General features: G+C 50.2%; 1 protein-coding gene across 1 annotated transcript; it reads right to left on the bottom strand.

Moving 5' to 3' along the window:
- Positions 1-12,782: 12,782 nt before the first annotated feature.
- Positions 12,783-18,122, bottom strand: LOC119976727 (ubiquitin-like). Its single transcript, XM_038817457.1, has 3 exons — positions 17,809-18,122; positions 16,895-17,026; positions 12,783-13,218 (listed from the first exon to the last, which is right to left on the bottom strand). Exons 1-3 carry the CDS (start codon positions 17,954-17,956, stop codon positions 13,157-13,159), a joined length of 342 nt encoding a protein of 113 aa, XP_038673385.1. The 5' UTR covers positions 17,957-18,122; the 3' UTR covers positions 12,783-13,156.
- Positions 18,123-21,168: the final 3,046 nt, after the last annotated feature.

Below are 21,168 nucleotides of genomic sequence, written 5' to 3'. Positions count from 1 at the left end.
CTCTTGTCCTTCTAGATGATAGTAGTCATGGGTTTGGTAGGTGTTGTCTAAGGAAGCTTGGTGAGTTCCTGCAGGGCATCTTGTAGCTGGTGCACACATCTGCCACTGTTCATCGATGGTGAAGGGTTTGAATGTTTGTGAAAGGGGGAGAAATCAAGCGGGCTGCTTTGTCCTGGATGGTGTTGAGCGTCTTGAGTGTTGTTAGAGCTGCACTCAACCAGGCAAGTGGAGAGTATTCCTTTAAACTCCTGACTTGTGCCTTTCAGATGGGGAAAGGCTTTGGGAGAATCAGGAGGTGAGTGACTCACCGTAGGATTCCTAGCCTTTGACCTGCCCTGGTAGCTACAGTATTAACATGGCTAGTCCAGTTCAGGTTCAGATCAATGGTAACCCCCAGGATGTTGATTGTGGGCGATTCAGCGATGGTAATGCCATTGAATGTTAAGAGGTGGTCGTTAGATCCTCTCTTGTAAGAGATGGTCATTGCCTGGCACTTGTGTGATGTGAATGTAACTTTCCACTTTTCAGCCCAAGCCTGGATATTGTCCAGGTCTTGCTGCATTTAAACATGGACTGCTTCATTATCTGAGGAGTAGCGAATGGTGCTGAACATTGTGCAGCCATCTGCGGACATCCCCACTTCTGACCTTATGATGGGAGGTCATCGATAGAGCAGCTGATGATGGTTGGGCCTCGGACACTACCCTGAGGAACTCCTGTAGTGATGTCCTGGAGTTGAGATGATTGACCTCCAACCACCACAACCATCTTCCTTTGTGCCAGGTATGACTGCAGCCAGCAGAGAGTTTTTCCCCTGATTCCCATTGACCAGTTCAGTTGGGGCTCATTGATGCCATACTCGGTCAAATGCTGCCTTGATGTCAAGGCAGTCACTCTCACCTCACCGCTGGCATTCAGCTCTTTTTTCCATGTTTGAAGCAAGGCTGTAATGAGGTCAGGAGTGACCCTGGTGGAACCCAAACTGAGCGTCCGTGAGCAGGTTATTGCCGAGTAAGTGCCGCTTGATAGCACTGTTGTTGACTCCTTCCATCACTTTACTGATGATGGAGAGAAGACCGATAGAACGGTAATTGGCTGGGTTGGATTTGTCCTGTTTCTTGTGTGCAGGACACACCTGGGCAATTTTCCACATTACCGGATAGATGCCAGTGACTGACTGTATACCACTGTGCCACCACCTCTGTTGGGTCTGTCCTGCCGGTGAGACAGGACATATCCAGGAATGGTAATAGTGGTGTCTGAGACATTGTCTGTAAGGTATGATTCTCTGAGTATGACTGTGTCAAGCTGTTGCTCAACTAGTCTGTGAGACAGCTCTCCCAACTTTGGCACAACCCACTAGACGTTCGTAAGGAGAACTTTGCAGGGTTGGCATTGCTGGATTTGCTGTTGTCGTTTCCAGTACCTGGTTCGATGCCGGGTGGTCCGTCCAGTTTTATTCCTTTTTTTGTGATTTTGTAGCGGTTGAATACAACTGAGTGGCTTGCTGGGCCATTTCCGAGGGCATTTAAGAGTCAACCACATTGATGTGTGTCTGCAGTTACATGTAGGCCAGACCAGGTAAGGACGGCAAATTTCCTTCTCTAAAGGACATTAGTGAACCAGATGGGTTTTTACAACAATCGACAATGGTTTCATGGTCATCAGTAGACTTTTAAATCCAGATATTTTATTGAGTTGAAATTCCATCACCTGCGAGGTCGGATTTGAACCCATGTCCCCAGATCATTATCCTGGGTCTCCAGATTACTCGTCCAGCAACAATACAACTATACCACCGCCTCCCTTAATGAGATGCTAGTGGGGGAAGAGCGAATCAGAATGGGTGCTGCTAGAGTTGAGGGAGATGTGCAATGGTGCGCACCTGAACATGGCACAGAAAACCTATCCTGAACTCTTGTGGTTGTTGTGAGCAATCGCTGCCTGGAACGGTGCCCACCATTTTGCTTTTTTTTTTAAAGTTCTTATCTTGTTTCTCCCTTGTTCTCTTGTTGTATCCAATGATTATATTGAGCGCATTATACTGCTGTTTTCCTGCCGCCCCCCACTCCCACCCCCACCCCCTCTGTATTCATGTATGCTCAGCATTTCTTTGCGTTATTTGTTCAAATGTAAAATTTCAATGAATCTACTTGTTTTTAATTAACTTTCGCCGAGCCTCTTAGAAGGTTGACTCGCAGCTCGTTCCCATTATACTCTATATGAAAGGGTTTTCCTTATTTTTATCTAAAATCACCAATTATTAACACAGATTTCATACCATCATTCTTATGTTATTTGAAAATAAAGTGAAGAATTAAGACTTGGTTTTCAAATTGATTACTTTTTTTATTGTTAAACATTATGTGTAAGCATGAGATTTTTCTTAGCTTGCTGCTGGATGAAGTGAGGTCACAAGGGGGCACCAAAAGCATGTTTCACTGGACGAGATTCAGGAACTTGTCAATATAAAGGGCGCGATTCTCCGCACCCGCGAAAAATCGCGAAACTGTCGTAAAAAACGGGCGCGTTTTACGACGGTCGGGAAGGGTCCATTTCCCGACGTATTCACTTCCGGGAAATGGGATAGTAACGCGGCCGCGTCAATCACGTGCGCGATGACGACGGAACGCGGCGACGACACGATCACGTGACGCCGCCCGACGCCGTAAAAAGGCGCGGGCGAGCACAGAATCTGTCGGCCATGATGTCGGAGTCCAGGAGAGCTGCACCTCGTTTTGTGGAGGCCGATGTCGAGACTCTGCTTGATGCTGTCGAGCAGAGGAGGGGCATCCTCCGCCCGCGGAGAGGGCATCGCCAACCTGCCAGCGCGGTACGCCAGGCCTGGCGTGAGGTGGCCGCTGCCGTCAGTGCTGTGGGGCAGAACCCTCGCTCAGCAGAGCAGTGCCGGAAAAAGCTACACGACCTCACCAGGGCTGCCAGGGTAAGTGCCAAGAAGGTGCCCCCTGGTCACAACCATCTCTCCCCCCCCCCCTTTACCAAATCACCCACCTCCCCCCCCCGGCACGGGGGTTGGAGGGGGATTGGGCCAGAGTTATTTGAGGATGGTTCACAAAGTTGTCACAGACCCAGCGCTCTGGCCCCGTGGAGAGATGCAATCGTCTTATGACAACTTGACCCCCAAACTGTGTCAGTATCTGAACGGACTGCTGATACCTGCCGTATTGTAATGATCTACCTATGTTCCCTCCCCCAACAGGCCAAGTCCGCTCACAACAACCGTGAGCGGCACAAGACTGGAGGGGGTTCGCCCAACCTGCACCCCCTCACCACCTTTGAGCAGAGGGCACTGGACCTTGTTGGGGGGTCTGCCACCCGGGATGTCGCGCTATGCGAGGTTGGCGGAGCTGCAACAAGTGAGACAACCCTCCTTGACAAACACCCACCCCTCCCCCATCCTCTGTCCCATCACACACCCTGCCCACTGGGACACCTCCCCCATCCTCTGTCCCTTCACACACCCTGCCCACTGGGACACCTCCCCCATCCTCTGTCCCTTCACACACCCTGCCCACTGGGATACCTCCCCCATCCTCTGTCCCTTCACATACCCTGCCCACTGGGACACCTCCCCCATCCTCTGTCCCTTCACACACCCTGCCCACTGGGACACCTCCCCCATCCTCTGTCCCTTCACACACCCTGCCCACTGGGACACCTCCCCCATCCTCTGTCCCTTCACACACCCTGCCCACTGGGATACCTCCCCCATCCTCTGTCCCTTCACACGCTGCCCACTGGGACCGTCCAGCGGCCTGCCGAGCAAATCTAAATAACCCGTCTCATTCTCTTCCCTAGGACGTGATTCCGAACGACCAGGGCCGTCTGGCTGCAGACGGACATAGGCATCTGCCGCCACCTCACCCGGTGCCGCACGACAGAGGGTGCCCGATCAGCGGGGAGCCCCATCCTCCCCAACCCAATCTGCGGACCAGGACGCCCAGAGGGTGGCGAGACCACAAACCACGGAAATGGCCAGGGATAACCCTCCGGACTCTGAGCGGCCCCACATCATTGAGGAGGGGCTAAATTGCGACAACATCGGGCTTGCGGCACTGCTATCTCCCACAACATCCATCATCCCAGAGACACTCACCCCAGCGGGCCTATTTAGTGATGAGTCTCCTGGGTCACAGTCTGGTTCGCACATCACAGCTGAGCAGGTAGAGCAGGTGGAGGTCGGAGCAACCGAAGGCCCGGACTCGTGGAGGCCAGACCAGGCCCAGGATGCAGCTGGCTCCCAGACGTTTTCGGAGTTCCTGGAGTTTCTCAACCCACCCGCACAGCCGATGCCTCAAGAAACCCAGGGAAACAACGACGGGATGAGGGCTTCCTTCCAGACTCTGCAGACGCTGTTAGAGGAGTCGAACCGCGTCCAAGAGCAGGGAGTGGTGCTGCTCATGGCAGAGACCCAGTCCGACACCGCACGGGTGGCATCCGCGGTGGAGGCAATGGGTCAGGTGATGCAAGACGTTGGGGTTCATATGCACGCGTCATCCTCGGCCCTGGACAGGGTTGCCCTCTCACAGGCAGCAATGTGCCAGAGGCAAAACGACATTGCCGGCGCCCTGCAGGCCTTGGCCCAGTCTCACCAGGTCATTGGCCAGTCGCAGCAGTCAGTCGTCGAGAGCATCAACCGCCTGACACATGTGCTGGATGGCGTCGTGCACTCACAGGTTGAGATCGCACAGTCCCTGGCGGGAATGTCTAACTCCCTGGACTCCGTCTCTGCAAACCTTCGGATCCTGGTGGATACCGTTGCAGGCCTCCAGGACTGGCAGCGCCAGGTGTCGGTGGTGCGACGGGGCACCTCCCCGCTCGCACCTCTGTCCCAAAGTGAGGCCCGGGGGCCACCGGGCTCCCCGAGGGAGGAGGTGGTTTCGGGGCCTGTCCCATTAAGTCCATCACGGGACGTCCCGGAATTCTCGGCCTCCCCTCGTCCCATCCCTGGTACATCGGGTGGGCAGCAGGCAGAGCAGGGTGGCACAACATCACCCGAGACGCCCGCAGAGCAGCCTGGCCCATCAAGGCCGGGTCGCCCCAGGAAACGCTTGGCCAAGGAGAAACGAGTCGAGGGGGGTGATTCGCAGCAATCCTCCTCCACTCCTGCTGTATCATCTGGGGAGTCACTTAGATGTAGTGGTAGGGCCCGTAAGGCAACTAAGATAGACACTGAGTAAGTTGGCACGGGTGAAGGGCACAGTTTAGTTGTAGGGGCTAGGGCACCTGTAAATAATTGTTAACATTAAACGCACTGTTCCACCTTACTTGTAATACCGTGTGATTGTTCCACAGCCACAGGATTTGTGATGGTGACCGAGTGTCGCTGGGGTTGACGAGTGGTGAAACTTCGGTGCCGGGTGTGCAGTCCCTGCCCCCCCCCCCTCCCACAGCTAGCCCACGCGGGCACGTGATGGAGTGTCAGTGACGATCTCAGCGGCCACCAAGGTGGAAGGTTCAGCTATTGCCATGGGTCAGACTCTCTCTAACGATTCTGAGCTCACAGCTCTTCGCAGAGCGGGCTGTCATCATTCCACATGGCACTGATCACACCCGCTGACACAGCCATCAATGTTGTGCCATACCGTCTGGACCCAGTGGTAAGGGTGATGTCGAAGTGGAGCAGGGTACACTGAGAGGGGGTGGGGGGGGGGTTGTGGTGGTGGAAGTTGTGTGTTGACCCTCTGCACGACTAGCGATGCAGGTGGTGGTTTGGTGTTCAGCGGGGACGTCACATGCGATGCGTGAACCGTGCTGCCACCAAGGCATCGCGTGCCCGCCGTCCTCGCCGGGTCTGTCGTGCCGCCTCCTGGACATCACCAGCACCTGGGTCGTGTCTGCGTGCTGCGCCCGCTACTCCGCCAGCCTCCTCCTCCTCCCTCTCCTCCTCCTCCTCCTCCTCTGTGCTGGCACCACTGCCACTGGCTTCTCCCTCCGCCTCCTGCAGCAGGTCATCTCCCCTCTGCATCGCGATGTTGTGCAGCGCACAGCAGACCACTACAATGCGAGCGACCCTGTCGGCCTGGTACTGCAGGGCCCCTCCGGAGCGGTCCAGGCACCTGAATCTCATCTTCAGGAGGCCAAGGCAGCGCTCCACCACACCCCTGGTTGCTGCATGGGCCTCGTTGTATCGTGTTTCCGCATTGGTCTGAGGCCTCCGTATAGGCGTCATCAGCCAAGACCTCAGCGGATAACCCCTGTCGCCTAGCAACCAGCCCCTCAGCCGGGGGGGGACGTCCCTCAAACATTGCAGGGATGAACGACTGCGCCAGTATGTAGGAGTCATGCACACTCCCTGGGAACCTTGCAGAGACGTTCATGATCCTCATGTGGGGGTCGCAAACCACCTGGATATTCATGGAGTATGTCCCCCTTCTGTTTGTGAACACATCCCTGTCCCCTGCAGGCGGGCGCATGGGGACGTGAACACAATCGATTGCCCCCTGCACCCTCGGTATCCCGGCCATGCTGGCAAATCCACGAGCTCGTGAGTCTTGACTTGCTTGGTCCTCGGGAAAGGTGATGTAGCGGTCCGCGATGGCATAGAGGGCGTCGGTCACATCCCGGATACACCTGTGGACCGATGACTGGGAGATCCCGGAGAGGTCCCCGCTCGGAGACTGGAAGGAGCCGGCAGCATAGAAGTTAAGAGCGACCGTCACCTTGATGGCAACCGGGATCGCGTGTCCTTCCCCCCGTTCCACGTGGGGCGAGGTGCGACAGGAGTTGGCAGATATGTATCACCGTCTGCCTACTCAGCCGGAGTCTCCTCCTGCAGATGATGTCCGTCATTGTTAGGAAAGAGACCCGGACACGGTACACCCTCGGCTTTGGTCGTCGCCCCTGGCGCCGTGGCTGCACCCTCACTCTCTCCTCTTCCTCTTCCTCCTCCTCCTCCCCATGCTGCTCGACGACTGGCAACTCCTCGTTTCTTCCCTCTGCTGCTGCAGCTGGCCCTGCATCCACTGCGGGTTGTGGGTGTGGATGCTGCTGCATCGCCAAATGCAGTGCAGCGGCCCCAACCACTGCGCAGAACATAGCCGTTCTGTTCACAGACATTGTGCTAACCTACAGAAGGGTGGTGGGGGGCAGAGAAACGGGACATGTTAGACGGAGGTTAGTCGACACCTCGGCAGCCGCCTGCCACGGGATACCTGTGTGTCCCGGTGGCCTGATCGCGCTGCTGACACGCGGGCAGCCTAACCCCTGGTCACTTTCTGCATCCAACGGCCAGTAAACTATGTCCTCCTCACGGGTGCATCAGTGGCCTGTGGCCGTAAGCCACAGGGCAACCAGCGGCCGTGTCCTCGTGACTGGCACGCCATGGCATGGTGGCAGACATTTTGTTACGGGGTTGGACGGCTCACTCGCTCACTCTCTACCTAACCCCCCCACTCCCACCCATCACTCCCGCTCCCCCCCGTCTCCCCCACTCCCCCCGTCTCCCCCACTGCCACCCCGTCTCCCCCACTGCCCCCTCCGTCTCCCCCACTCCCTTCCCCGTCTCCCCCATCCCCCCCACTGCCCCCCCGTCCCCCCCACTGCCCCCTCCGTCTCCCCCACTGCCCCCTCCGTCTCCTCCACTGACCCCGCTCTGGACCCCCCCTCCCTTTCTCAGGGATGCCTTCTCCGTTGTGGCCAGACTCGAGCGGTGCGCTGAGCGGTGCGCTGAGCGGTGCGCTGAGCGGTGCGCTGAGCGGTGCGCTCACCTCCTCCAAGCTGTCGTCAGCCAGCACGACGGGTTGACGAACTTAAATAGCAGGTGTGTTTCACGCCGTGCAAACAGGGCGCGATGATGTCGGGACTTCGGCCCATCCGGGACGGTGAATAGCGGGGGGGGGGGCTATTAGTGGCGAATCTGGTCGTGTCGGGGGCGTGAAGGAGGCGTTTGTCGGGAATGGCGACTCCAAGATTTTGCGGGGTTCGGAGAATAGAGGGAGGGCGTCGGAACAGCGTCGCCGTAAAATTTACGACCCCCGCTATTCTCCGCACCGTCGTGAGTGCGGAGAATCGCGCCCAAAGTTCCTGCACAGGATTTTCCAATTTGGGTTGGAGCGGAGTCATTTGCATCGAGTGCAGGTCCTCACCCCACAGTGTCAGGAGCACCAATATGGCATTTGGCCAAGTAGTGGCCGTAGGCATTACTGTCCAATCAAGGAGAGAGGGAAGGTTCCCAAAGCCAACAGATACCCTCTTCGGACTTCAAAAACATTTGAAATATGATATGGCCATGGGTGCACCATTATGGCAGAGGAATCTGAGCAGCCCTTTCCGAAACAGAAGATGTAGGTGATGCCAGGAAACTGTCACACCAGCCCATAGCATGAAATTATACGGCCAAACTTCCCACCCACCTCAGATCTTGCCACCATCACCTCCAGAAATCCTGTCCTCTATGTCACAATGTTTGGAACTCAGACTGACTGGAGAGCAGAGACGTTGCTTGTGCATGATCATACTTTTATTCATCTGTTGTTTTGTATACAGTTGACTCAGAGTTAATGTTAATAAACCATTTATAGCTTCAGCTACAAGTGTTCTTGTAATATAAATCAGGCCATCTGACAAGAACATTGCAGATATATTACTTTACACATGATATTTTGATTATAAAAGTGGTATTATTGCATGTTTTCCTATCCATCGTTTTCTGAAAGCCCTTCATGCATGATTTTCTTACACACTAACTCAAAATACATAAGGTTGCAAATAAACTTTATAATGCAATAAAATATCAAACATCTTTGTGCTATTAAAAACTGTTTTGTGATATTAAATAAAAGCTGTACCAATCACCCATCTGAACTGCTTTTATTGACATAGATATTTGCCATTCACAAATGCTCAGCTGCCTGCGTACAAACCACACCACAAATTGCAATCCATACCTTCAGATTCCTTTAGTTTGATATAAATTTTATTCAATCTCCTGTGGTGCTGCTCAAATGAGCCAGAGAATTCACTGATTTACAATATGATGTGTTTCCCACATAAAGGACAGTATCAGGGTCACTGCTTTACTGTGATTGAATAATCAAACGTGGGTAGTTTTAAGGGATTTATATTTGTTAACATTAGAAATTAATGTTTTGTTTTAAATGTGTTTAATTTAATGTTTCTGAGTCTGGAATGGTAAAACCTATAGTTAGATTCATGCTGGACAAAGGTGTTTTGTATATGTGGGGGCTGGTTAAGTTCCAACTGTGATTCTATTGTGCTCAGAGAGGGTTATGGCTTGAAGAATCAATACTGGGTGTCATTATAAGCTGGCGATTTGCTGTTGTGCGTTAGGGACCTAGGTCCACGGGGAACATTATGGGTATTTTGCATCGCTTTGGGGCCTTTGGATAGAAAGCTGAAACAAACAGGAAACAAAATGTTGGAATAAATGGGTGTTTTTGTGATTGGCAGGCAGTGACTAATAGGGTACCGCAGGGATCTGTACTAGGACCCCAACTGTTCACATTATATATTAATGATTTGGACGACGGACTAGCTCCAATTTTGCAGATGATACAAAGTTGGGTGGGAGGATGAGCTGTGAGGAGGATGAAGAGATGCTTCAGCGGGATTTGGACATGCTGAATGAGTGGGCATATGCATGGAAGATGCAGTATAATGTGGATAAATGTGAGGTTATCTGCTTTGGTTACAAAAATAGGAAGGCGGATTATTATTTGAATAGGTGTAAATTGTTAGAGATGGATACCCAGCGAGACCTTGATGTCCTCGTGCATCAGTCGCTTAAGTGTGTAGCTACAGCAGGCAGTAAAGAAGGCAAATGACATGTTGGCCTTCATAGCGAGAAGACTCGAGTATAGGAATAGGGATGTTCTACTTCAATTGTATAGGACACTTGGTGAGGCCACACCGAGAGTAGTGTGTGCAGTTTTGGTGTCCTTTTCTGAGGAAGGATATTCTTGCTATGGAGGGAGTGAAGCGGAGGTTTACCAGGCCTCCGCTGATTCCTGGATTGGCAGGACTGTCATATGAGGAGAGATTAAGTTGGTTAGGATTATATACATTGGAGTTTGGAAGAGTGAGAGGGGATCTCATAGGATCTTTAAAAATTCTAACAGGATTAGACAGGGTAGATTCAGAAAGAATGTTTCCGATGGTGGGGGAGTCCAGAACTAAGGGTCATATTTTGAGTATAAGAGGAAAACCTTTTGGGACTGAGCTGAGGAGAAATTTCTTTACCCAGAGAGTGGTGAATCTGTGGAATTCACTCCCACAGAAAGTAGTTGAGGCCTAAACATTGTACAATTTCAAGAAGGAATTAGAAAGAACTGTTGGGGTTAAAGGGATCAAGGGAAGGCGGGATCAGTATATTGAACTTGATGATCAGCCATGAGCATAATGAATGGCGGAACAGGCTCGAATCGCCTCCTCCTGCTTGTACTTTCTCTGTATGTTTCCAAGTATGTTTCTCCGGTTGTACGTTGAACATTGGGAAGAGTAGATATTTTGTGGTGGGTGCATCAGTGCAGGGAGCTGGATTGGGGGTGTTGTCATTTCTGTTGGCGGGTACTAGTTTTTGACACCTAGAGGTTTAGGTGGCGGGGGGATTGGGGGCATCGTCGGAGGTTGAACTACACTAGCCGGTGGGCAGAGTTAAGGTGGACTTGCAGAGGCGAGATCATCTCCTGTTTTCGTTGGCAGGGCAGCTCCAATTGCTTAAGGTGAACATCTTGCTAAGATCCCTATTTTTATTTCAGTGTCTCCCAGTGTTTCTGCCTGAGTCCTTTAATTCCGCCAGCATTTTAAATTGGGGGCAGCTTCAAGGCTGGCTGCCATTTGTCGTAACCACCTATTTGAGCCAACAAGGCTGAGTGCCTCATTTTGTGCGTGGAGGAAGAAAGGGGGATTTATTTTTGGAGGGGCGGTTTGCCACCTTGGAGAAGCTGAAGGAGAAGTTGGGGCTGGTGGACTCAGACATGTTTCGGTAACTCCAGGTGCAGAGTTCTGTTAAAAGTTTTTTTTCGGCTTCTTCGATGGTGTAGCCATCTTCCTTATTGGAGTGTATTCTCTCCTGTGCGGGCCCGGAGGAGGGCAGCACGTCTGGCATGCACACATGGATAGCGGGGGAAAGAGTTGAGTTAGGTGGAAAGGGCGAAGTCAAAATGGTTGGAGGAACTGGGCCCATTACTGGAGGAGGGGTGTGAAGTGAGGAGCTTTGAGGGTTATGTAATGATAGGCAGACTATCATCTGCATATAATATGAGTAGTTCATCGTCCCTGTAAATTCTGTGATCTATGATCTGCATGTGTATTACAAGTTATATATTTTACTGTTGTAGCATCCGACCAGCAGGTGGGGCGAGCATGGAGTCCCGGGACCCGGATGCACCATGTGTTCCTGCAGAAAGTGTTTGTAAGGAGTTGAAAGCAGTCACATATGAGAGCAGCTCTGTAGTATCTTGGTGTAAGTTAGTGGTAGACATTTATTTCCAACTGTATTCATCTCAGACATTTTAGTTATTCGTAACTGTAGTGATGGCAATAAACAGTAATTAGGGGCAGCATGGTAGCATAGTGGTTAGCACAATTGTTTCACAGCTCCAGGGTCCCAGGTTCGATTCCCGGCTTGGGTCACTGTCTGTGTGGAGTCTGTACATTCTTCCGTGTATGCGTGGGTTTCCTACGGGTGCTCCGGTTTCCTCCCACAGTCCAAAGATGTGCAGGTTAGGTGGATTCGTGATGCTAAATTGCCCTTAGTGTCCAAAATTGCTCTTAGTGTTGGTTGGGGTTACTGGGTTATGGGGATAGGGTGGAGGTGTGGGCTTGGGTAGGGTGCTCTTTCCAAAAGCCGGTGCAGACTCGATGGGCCGAATGGCCTCTTTCTGCACAGTAAATTCTATGATTCTATTAAATAATTTTGTTTATAAAACGTAGTCTAATGTTCTTTGTTCACATGGCAATATCAAGATTCCACATCAGCCCAATCAAAGAACATTACAGGTTAATGCTACGTCTTTGTGCGTGAGAACTGAGCATTAGTCGGTTCAAGATAGTGTTTTGGACGTACCTGATGAAGGTGAGGATGAGCCTTTTGTTAAGGGGCTGGAGGATATGTGCGAACGTTGTTCGGGGGGGTTCGTACACCATACACATATGTTCTGCACTGTAAATTCTATAATATTCTATAACCCTGCTCTTTGATGGCTATTTTTTGGAGATTCAGACATGCTGGAGCTGAGGATGGCTGCGGGGGCAGACGTCTTGGCCTTCGCCTCGGTGGTGGCATGGAGGCGCACCTGTTGGGTTAGAGGTCGGCAACATGCTTCAGTGTGGTGAGGGAACAGCGGTGTTGCACCTCAAGAAGGTAAAGTACATCGTGAACTGTCGATTGAGGGGTTCTATTGGAAATGGCAGCTGTTTAATAATAATAATCTTTATTGTCACAAGTAGGCTTACATTAACACTGCAATGAAGTTACTGTGAAAAGCTCCTCATCCCGGCACCTGTTCGGGTACACTGAGGGAGAATTCAGAATGTCCAATTCACCTAACAGCACGTCTTTTGGGACTTGTGGGAGGAAACCAGAGCACCCGGAGGAAACCTGTGCAGACATGGGGAGAACATGCAGACTCTGCACAGACAGTGACCCAAGCCGGAAATCAAATCTAGGACCCTGGAGCTGTGAAGCAACAGTGCTAACCACTGTGCTACCGTGCTGCCCCTGTATTGTATTTTAGAGAGTTGGTCACTGATAGTTGTTGGGGAGGTTGGTTTCTAGCCTTCTTCTTGTTTTGTTATCCTTGTTTTTCTTTTTAAAAAAGGTTTTTGTTTGGTGTGTTTGGTAATTTTGTATAAAATGTTTAAAGCATTTTTAAAAAATGTTGACACTTGAAAAATCAGAAATATTATGCACCAACAGTGACCCTTCGCAAAAAATCTTGCACATCACCACTGAATGGGTAATTCAGCAGTGATTGATATTGTCCTTTACCAGTTGTCTTTTAAAAAATATCATTATACTTGTTTTCATGGGTGACCCTAGATGTTACATTGAAACAATACTAATTAACTTGTGCTTTTAAAATTAGTGAAAGATATAACACGGGTTTGAAATGTGGGTTGTTTTAGTTCTTTCTAAACTCCTGATTCAACGTTGGCTTTGCGGCCGTGCATATCACCGTCTGGAGTATGTTTCACAACCGTCCAATAGTTCTTCCTGCTCAAGGTCATCCCCAACTGTAAAAAAATAAATTTTCAGCAGTTTCAAGTTATTTAGACTGGCACATAGAATTTAGTCACCTTAACCTCTTGGCCAAGTTATCTTTATTCTTAGATATAGGAGTTGGAAATTGAGGATTTTTTTTCAATTTCCCTTCTCCCAGATCTCGGTTTCCTCTATTTCTATTTCTTTGTGGGTTCTTGGACTTTGACACACAACAGATCCTGGAGCAAAACTATGTGCATAAATACTGTAGAACAGGAGATCCAACATTTTATAAGGTAAATACAAATGACGTTTGGAGAAATTGTGTGTTCAGTTTTTGCTTTCCCTTAGAATCTAATTTCAAAATTACATTATTCCCATTTGATTAACACCTTCCCATCATTCGGGACAACAAATTAATAACATTTCATTTTCCTCGCTTTTGCTTCCTGCATTAAAGGCAGGGATTGGGAATCTTGGAAGCTACACTTCTGGGGTCATGGTGAAGCTTCACCAAACCAGCCCTGATACTGGGCTTTGGAGCACATTGCCATAGAGCCTGCATGGCACTCCAGTGTGCCAAAGAGTGGGGGAAATCGTGAAGAAATCAGACAGTGGCTAGACACACATTAATGAGCCCAACAAGGGATGGAATGAGAAAACAGGAAAATGGGAAGTCCAAGCTATCAGGAGTTGCAAAAATGTAGATCGGGAGTTTGCTGTGGGAGATCAGAGCGTGACGGTTGGAAGTTGATCACTACGCGGCCAAGGCGCTGGACAGAAGGCAGCAGCAATTGGAAAAAGTTATTTCAAGTGGGATCAGGAGGAACTTTCCTCTTTCAAATTCAGAAAAGTTTTTTAACTTCTTGGTTACAGTTGCTCAGTAATACTACTTATGGTGAGGCTGGCTGCCTCACGGCAAACAGATCAACATGGACTTTACGCAGGTCATGGAGTGAGTGGTCGCACATTTGGTGGCTCCCGTTTGAAATGAGTTTTTTTGGTCCTTCCCCACCAGAATTGTGTGGTGTTTGAAGGCAAATGTGCCCAGGGATTGTAATACTCCTCTGGTGGGACTGGTTTGTCGCTCAACGCATGAGCAACTGGAGCAAGAATGTTTTTCTAGTGCGACGCAGGAGGGAATGGAGGAGAGCAAGGGGACAGCGCTGTCTGCCCAGTAATCTATGGAGCAGCTGCTGGAATTCCTCAGTGACAAATTTCAGTAGCAGGGGAAAGAGGCCTCAGAGGATTTGGCCATGGTGGTGGAGCCGCTTAGGCGGCGATCGAGAGGTGGAGAAGGAGGCTCAGGGCCTGGTGATCCAAAAGGTGGATGACTGGTTGCCCTCACAGGAAGCAGAGGTGGGGATGGTGTTGAGCAGCCAGAAAAGGCTGAGGGAGAAGCTGGTGGACCTTGAGAACCGCTCCAGGAGGCAGAAACTGCGAATTGTGGGGATGCCCAAAGGCATTGAAGGTGCTGAGGCAAGTATGTGACGAGCAGGGTGGAGAAGCTGATGGGGGGGAGGGGGTCTTTTGACCAGTCCCTCGAGTTGGATCAAGCGCACAGCGCGCTGATGAGGAGGCCGCAGATGGGGAAGCCACCGTGGGCGATGGTGGTGAGGCTGGGTCGGTTGTTGGACAAGGAGAAGTTCCTGAGGTGGACAAGGCAGACTAAGAAGTGTACCTGGGAGGGAGTGATCTGTGGATTTACCAGGAGCTGGATGCAGAGCTGACCAAGCAGAGAGCCGCGTATAATCGGATAAATTCCGCCCTCTACAAAAAGGGGGTGATATTCGGAGTTTTGTATCTTGCCCGCTTGTGGGTGACACACCAAAAGCAAAGATTTTATGTGGACTCGCCGGAGGAGGTGATGGACTTTCTGAGAGACCATTGACTGGGAGGAGTGTGAGGACATAGATTTTTGGGGAGGAGTTCTGTGGATACTGTGAGGCACATTGGGTGGATGGAGTGAGGCAGTGTACGGCAGGGGAGTGGTGATGGTGAGAGTGTGCCTTTTGTTTCTCTTTGTTTGTTGGTTGTTGTGAGGGTTGGGGGGGGGGAGGGGTGGATTTGGAGTGTGAGGGGAAACAGAGACCTCGAGTGGGGGCCACCATGCTAGCTGGGTGAGCTAGTTAATGGGAGTGGAGTAGGGGGTGGCTAGGAGGAATGAGTGGGAGGGGAATGCGTTGGTTCTTTGTTTGGGTGTGGAGGAAGGGTGGGGTTGCTGAAATGGGTGTGCTTGGTGTGGCGCAGCTGGGAATGGAGAGATGGCGGTGGATATTTGGGGATGGGCCTGGAAGAGTCCAAGGGGCTGGCTTGAAAAGGGGTATGGCTGATTGGCGGGGAGAGGGTGGGATGTGTTGCTGCTGTCACTGACTGGGTGTGTGCAGGCGGTTAAAATGACGGTGCTGCCCACTACACAACAAGTTTCTTGTTCCAGACATTTCCCATCTTTATTCCGGTCCTTTTATGGAAAGGTGAAGGGGATAATTTTGGAGTTAGTGTGGGTGGGGAAGACCACGGAGGTAAGGAGGATGTCCCTGGAGAGGAGACAAGGAGGGGGGGGGGGAGCTGGTGTTTCCAAGTTTGATGAATTATTATTGGGCAGCGAACATTGCAATGGTGAGGAAAGGGACTGTGGAGGAGGGGTCGGTGTGAGGGCAGATTGAGGCAGCGTCATGTAGGGGGACATGTCTGAGGGTCTGAGGGCACTGTTTTTGGTGTGCCTTCTATTCTCGCTGGTCTGATATTCTGTGAACCCAGTGGCTGCTTTGGCATTGCAGGTGTGGAGTCAGTGCGGGCAGCATTTTGGGTTAGAGGGCATGTTGTTGTGAGCACCGATATGTGACAATCACAGGTTTGTGCCGACGGGGCTGGATGCGAGAGTCCAGAATGGGGATGGAGTATTGTAGGGACATGTTTATAGGGGGCAAGTTTGCAGATCTGGTGGAGTTGGAGGAGACGTATCAGCTGCCCAAAGGGAATGGTTTCAGGTACCTGCAGGTGAGGGATTTTGTGAGGCGAGATGTGCTGTACTTTCCGGGGCTGCCGCCTCCGGTGTTGCAGGACAAGCTGTTGTCGAAGGATGATACAGGGGAGGGGGTGCTGTCAGTAATCTACAGTGAGTTAATGGAGAGGGAGGGCACTCCAGTGGAGGAGATTAAGCGTGAATGGAAGGAGTTGGGTGGGGAGGTACGGGCAGGGACATGGAAAGAGGCCCTGTGAAGGGTGAACGGGTCCTCGCCGTGTGTGAGGTTAAGCCTCATCCAGTTTATAGTATGCATGGGGTCCTGGCAGAATTCCTGTGTTTGGAGCTGGTCACATTAACCTTGCGGGGGTTGGAGAGGGGTTCACCCGGAGGTGGAAACCGTGATTTCTTCAAAGTGGATTGACGGGTTAGCGGAGTGGGGATAAGGAAGGAAAAACAGGAAGGCCGGGTGTGTTAGTATCGGGGGAGGTTGGGGGTTTGTGGTTTCTGTTCGTGTTTATGTTTGGTCTTCTGCTATTTTCATGTATACATGTAAAATGTCTTTAATAAAAATATTTTTAAAAAATCATTCCACATGGCCCAGTTGTGAAGCTGGACTTGGGCCTGTAAATGTCCCACCTCATTGTATGATATTTTAATTCTAGTAATTATGAGCAATGATATATAAAGGCAGGAACAAAATAAATGTTTTTATCAGTGAAAGTTCAAATAATCTCATTTACGTGAAGGCATTGGTCCTCCTCCTCCTGCAAGGCGCAGTATCAGCAAGAGTGTGGATTGATCCTTGATATTGTAATCCGAGAATGTCTTTCCATCCTCCAATTGTTGATTGGCAAAAATAATGCGCAGGTCATCTGCAGCTCAACCAGAAAAAAAAAACTGAGCAAAAGATATCAAATCTAAACAAAACAGCAAGCACATCGTAATCAGTATTTCTTCTAATTTTAAGATCACTTTCAAAACAGCAGCTTCTAAACCCGGTGTAGAACTCAAAGATCAGACTCGCCATCTACAGCGCTGCAACTAATCGCACGAATTAGGGATTTTTCAAAAATAAATTGTAAAATAGGTAGAAATTACATTAAAAAATGAAAGCCTTTCACATTGTTAGTGCATTCCAGAGAAAAGAAATGTCTCAGTTGTTTACATTGAGTGTTTAACATTATCCCACTTTCCCCAGCCTGGACCCCTCTCCGTAGTTCTAATTCGGGACCCGCAGTCTTTACTAGAACCAGGGTATAAAGTAGTTTGGTCATTTTAGTATAGTTGGAAACATGAAGTCTTTATCAGTCATAATAAATATTTTAAAATCAATCCTTTATAATGTTTTGTCACTGGTTTGTTTCACGTACATATTTATACCTGGTTCACAAGCTTGTGGTTAGACGTTGCAAAGTCAGTGTATAATGTAGCAAGTTCAGAAATCCAGAATTGCCTTGGCCCCCAGTATTCCGGAGTGGCGAGGTTACAGTGTATAAACATTTTGCAGTTCTGTTGTTATACATTCAGCCGCTTCCCCATTAGGTGTATAGAACATTGTGGTGGAAGGAGGGGTGAAATTGGCAAAATGGATTCCCCACCCAATTGTTATCGCATTCATATCAAAGGTCATTCCTTGCTCTCATTACGCACGTACCTGCAGCATGGCCTGGTAATAGCTGCAGTAGTTTCTTCTTGAACTTGGAGATCGTCAACTCATTAAATTCTGTCTCAGAATGGGAAATAGCAACAGTAAGCTTCTCCCCCTTTGGTCCTACCACAAATACGTGGTAGATTTTCCCCATTGTGCTCACTCAAGGACTGTACAAGTTTCACCGTCTCCTCCTTGGTTCTCCACGTTCAAAAACGTTTGCGTTTGACTTTTAGTTTCAGTTTGGAACTGAGCACTTCCTTTGTCACATGACGAAAGAACTTCCTGAAAATGCTTCACCCCGATTTAACTGACTAAATGGTGAAGTGTTTTACCCTTTCAGTAGAACCGTTACACCATTTGAAAAGAACTGTAACATCCTGTCGAATAGGAGGGGTTATAAAATCCTGACAATGATTTCCCTTTTATAAATCCCTGTTTACAATGCCTATTTCTACCATTGTTTTCGCAGTGTCCTGCTATACTCTATATTATGGATTCTAGCATTTTCCCTGCCACTGCAGTTCCCTGTTTTATCTTTCACTCTCTCTTAAATATTGGGGTTACATAGAACATAGAACAGTACAGCACAGCACAGGCCCTTCGGCCCTCAATGTTGTGCCGAGCCATGATCACCCTACTCAAACCCACGTATCCACCCTATACCCGTAACCCAACAACCCCCCCCCCCTCAACCTTACTTTTTATTAGGACACTACGGGCAATTTTAGCATGGCCAATACACCTAACCCACACATCTTTGGACTGTGGGAGGAAACCGGAGTACCCGGAGGAAACCCACGCACACAGGGGGAGGACGTGCAGACTCCACACAGACAGTGACCCAGCCGGGAATCGAACCTGGGACCCTGGAGCTGTGAAGCATTTATGCTAACCACCATGCTACCCTGCTGCCCAACGTTTCCTTCTAATCTGGAGGAACTGTTCTAAATTCTATGGGTGGGATTCTCCGTTTCTGAGACCAAGTGTTGATGTTGATGCCGAATTTGTGGAGTTCCACAAGAGCAAAACTGGTGCCGCACCGGATGATTCAGTGAATTTTGAGGGGCTAGCACCGGCACCACGTGGAACACAGTCGATTCCAATGAGAAGCAGGGACGGATTCCTCGGTTTTGCAATTGACACTCAGGAGGTTGACAAGCTCCAGCAGCATATACACACTTCACTCCCCACACACATCATCCCAGCCAACAAGATGGCAGCGAGGAGAGCAGTCCCAAGTTTCACGGATGCCGAGCTGGAGACCCTCCTGGATGCGATGGAGGAGAGGAGGGTGACCCTGTGCACCGGCCCAGGATTGAGGCTGCCAGCTGCCGCCGTTCACCGTACCTGGGTGCAGGTGGCAGAGGCGGTCAGCACCGTGGGCAACATCGTCCGGATCAGCCAGCAGCGCCGAACAAAAAATGCACAACCTCCCTGGGCAGCCAGGGAGAGTAGGCAACACTGTGCCACTGGCACCAAACCCACTTCCACATACCTGTACCCCTACCGCCCCCCCCCCCCTATCTGGGTGGGCGAACCCCCACCCTGCACCACATGCCGGCACCCATACTGGCCACCATGGCCGGGTGCCCTGGCCATTGGACCACCAGCTACCAATGCCCTGGGCTGCATGCGTTGGACTGTCTAATGCTGTTCTTTTCTGTTCCTACCCCCCATCCCCCTCCCCACAACCAGGCAAGGCATGCACAACTGCCGGCAGCGAGAGAAGAAAGGAGGGGGACAGCCAGACCTACGGCCCCTCACTGTGGCAGAGCAGAGGGCCCTGGACGTAGTCGGCAGCCCGGCGGAAAGGGAGGTCGCCGAGGTGGAGTTTGGCTGCGAGCGTGGAAGTGAGACTGTTGCTCGTTCTGGTGAGTGTGCTTTACACTCAATTGGCTGTTTTATTACCTTGCTCTAGAGTCGCCAGGTATCTTTATGATACCACCACGAGGTTCAAGTTCAAGTGCTGATCAATGACTCTGTACACCAATTAGTAAGGTTCAAATCAAAACATGTTTATTATATACACAGTTAATTGTTACTCATGCATAAACACTACAAAACTAGACTATCTTTACCACTACATGCCAATACTTATCTTTGGAAAAGAACCCACTGGGTCAGGGAACAATGGCCTCTTGTTCAATCCTGGGGCTACGGGCTTCCAACTGGTCCGGACTAAGGGTCAGGAGCGCCTATCTCGTAGCGTGCGTTGACTGGACACTTACTTGTCGGTGTAGCTGTTAGCTAGGCCTCTCCTTCTCATGGTCAAGAGTTCTTCCGAGCTGCTAAGATGTTCTGCTGGGAGGGCTGGCTAAGAGACTGAATTGAACTTGGGACCTGTCTTTTATAGGCCCCAGGGGCTTCGCGCCCTTTTGGGCGGACCCCGTTCCTGACTCCAATCGATTGGATCACGTACCAATCGATCGGTTTGAATTTCCCAATACTGGGGCTGTTTCCTGATCGCTGGGCGTTCCTTGGGGCTCGTTAGCCTCTTTTGTCTTGGACTCCTGCTGGCGCCGAGGAGTCTGACTTGTTTTGACCATTCTCGATCGTTACCATTGTGCATGGGAATCGTTCATTAATATTCAGATTGCTGGTTTCAATGCTGTCTGCTTTCTGCGAGTCGAATATATAGGAAAACTTTGCAAACTGCTTGCTTCTCTGAGCCTGTCCATTTTTCCCTGCGTTCTTTGCGAATCTCCATTTTAAACTAGGGAAGTGGCCAACCCAGGTGGCTACACTCCCTCCTTGTGATCCTAACACGAAGCGTGAGGGATCACACAACTATGTCGTCTTTATTCCCTGACTACGGCGAACCCTCTTCCATGGCCTCTACACTGTCCTCAACTATGCAAAAAAATTTTACCTAACGATTTCTGAGTGGTGCTATGTCATAAAAGGGACATGCACTACAAAACAACAAAAACGGTACCTCTAACTATCCTTCATAAACTATACACTCAAACATCCAAACATACTAGCTTTCTAACGATAGACAAATAAAACAGCAATTACATTTTTCTCTGGCTTGGCAGTCAAGCTCAGAGCAATACATTCTTATAGTCGCAAAATGAAACACATTTCTTTATTTACAAAACGCGAACGAATGAAAGTTCTTTATTACATCTCTAAGGGTTCGGGGGCTTGGTGAAAACCGAAAATAGGGGATCTCATCCTGTAAACCGGGGTGCGAGAGCGGTAGGCTCTCCTTTGCCATTTTCTCATTCAGATCGTCTGCATGATGCTGCAGAATATTGCCAACACTAAAAGTGATTCGATTACATAGGAAAGGGCATGTTATGAACTTCTCACACCATGATAGTGCGTTGCTACTGGTCACTGGGCTCAGGGTGCAATGGG

Source organism: Scyliorhinus canicula, chromosome 13, assembly GCF_902713615.1.
Source record: "Scyliorhinus canicula chromosome 13, sScyCan1.1, whole genome shotgun sequence".
In the NCBI taxonomy this organism is placed as follows: Eukaryota; Metazoa; Chordata; class Chondrichthyes; order Carcharhiniformes; family Scyliorhinidae; genus Scyliorhinus; species Scyliorhinus canicula.
The sequence above is the reverse complement of the archived record's forward strand: the minus strand, read 5'-3'. Positions and strand labels throughout refer to the sequence as shown.

Excerpts from the sequence above, each read along its gene's own strand:
- LOC119976727 (XM_038817457.1), bottom strand. The coding sequence starts at position 17,956 with ATGGGGAAAATCTACCACGTATTTGTGGTAGGACCAAAGGGGGAGAAG. Across the intron at positions 17,027-17,808 it reads ATTACCAGGCCATGCTGCAG|ATGACCTGCGCATTATTTTT; the intron begins GTACGTGCGTAA and ends GTTGAGCTGCAG. Across the intron at positions 13,219-16,894 it reads AGGAGGACCAATGCCTTCAC|TTGGGGATGACCTTGAGCAG; the intron begins GTAAATGAGATT and ends ATTTTTTTACAG.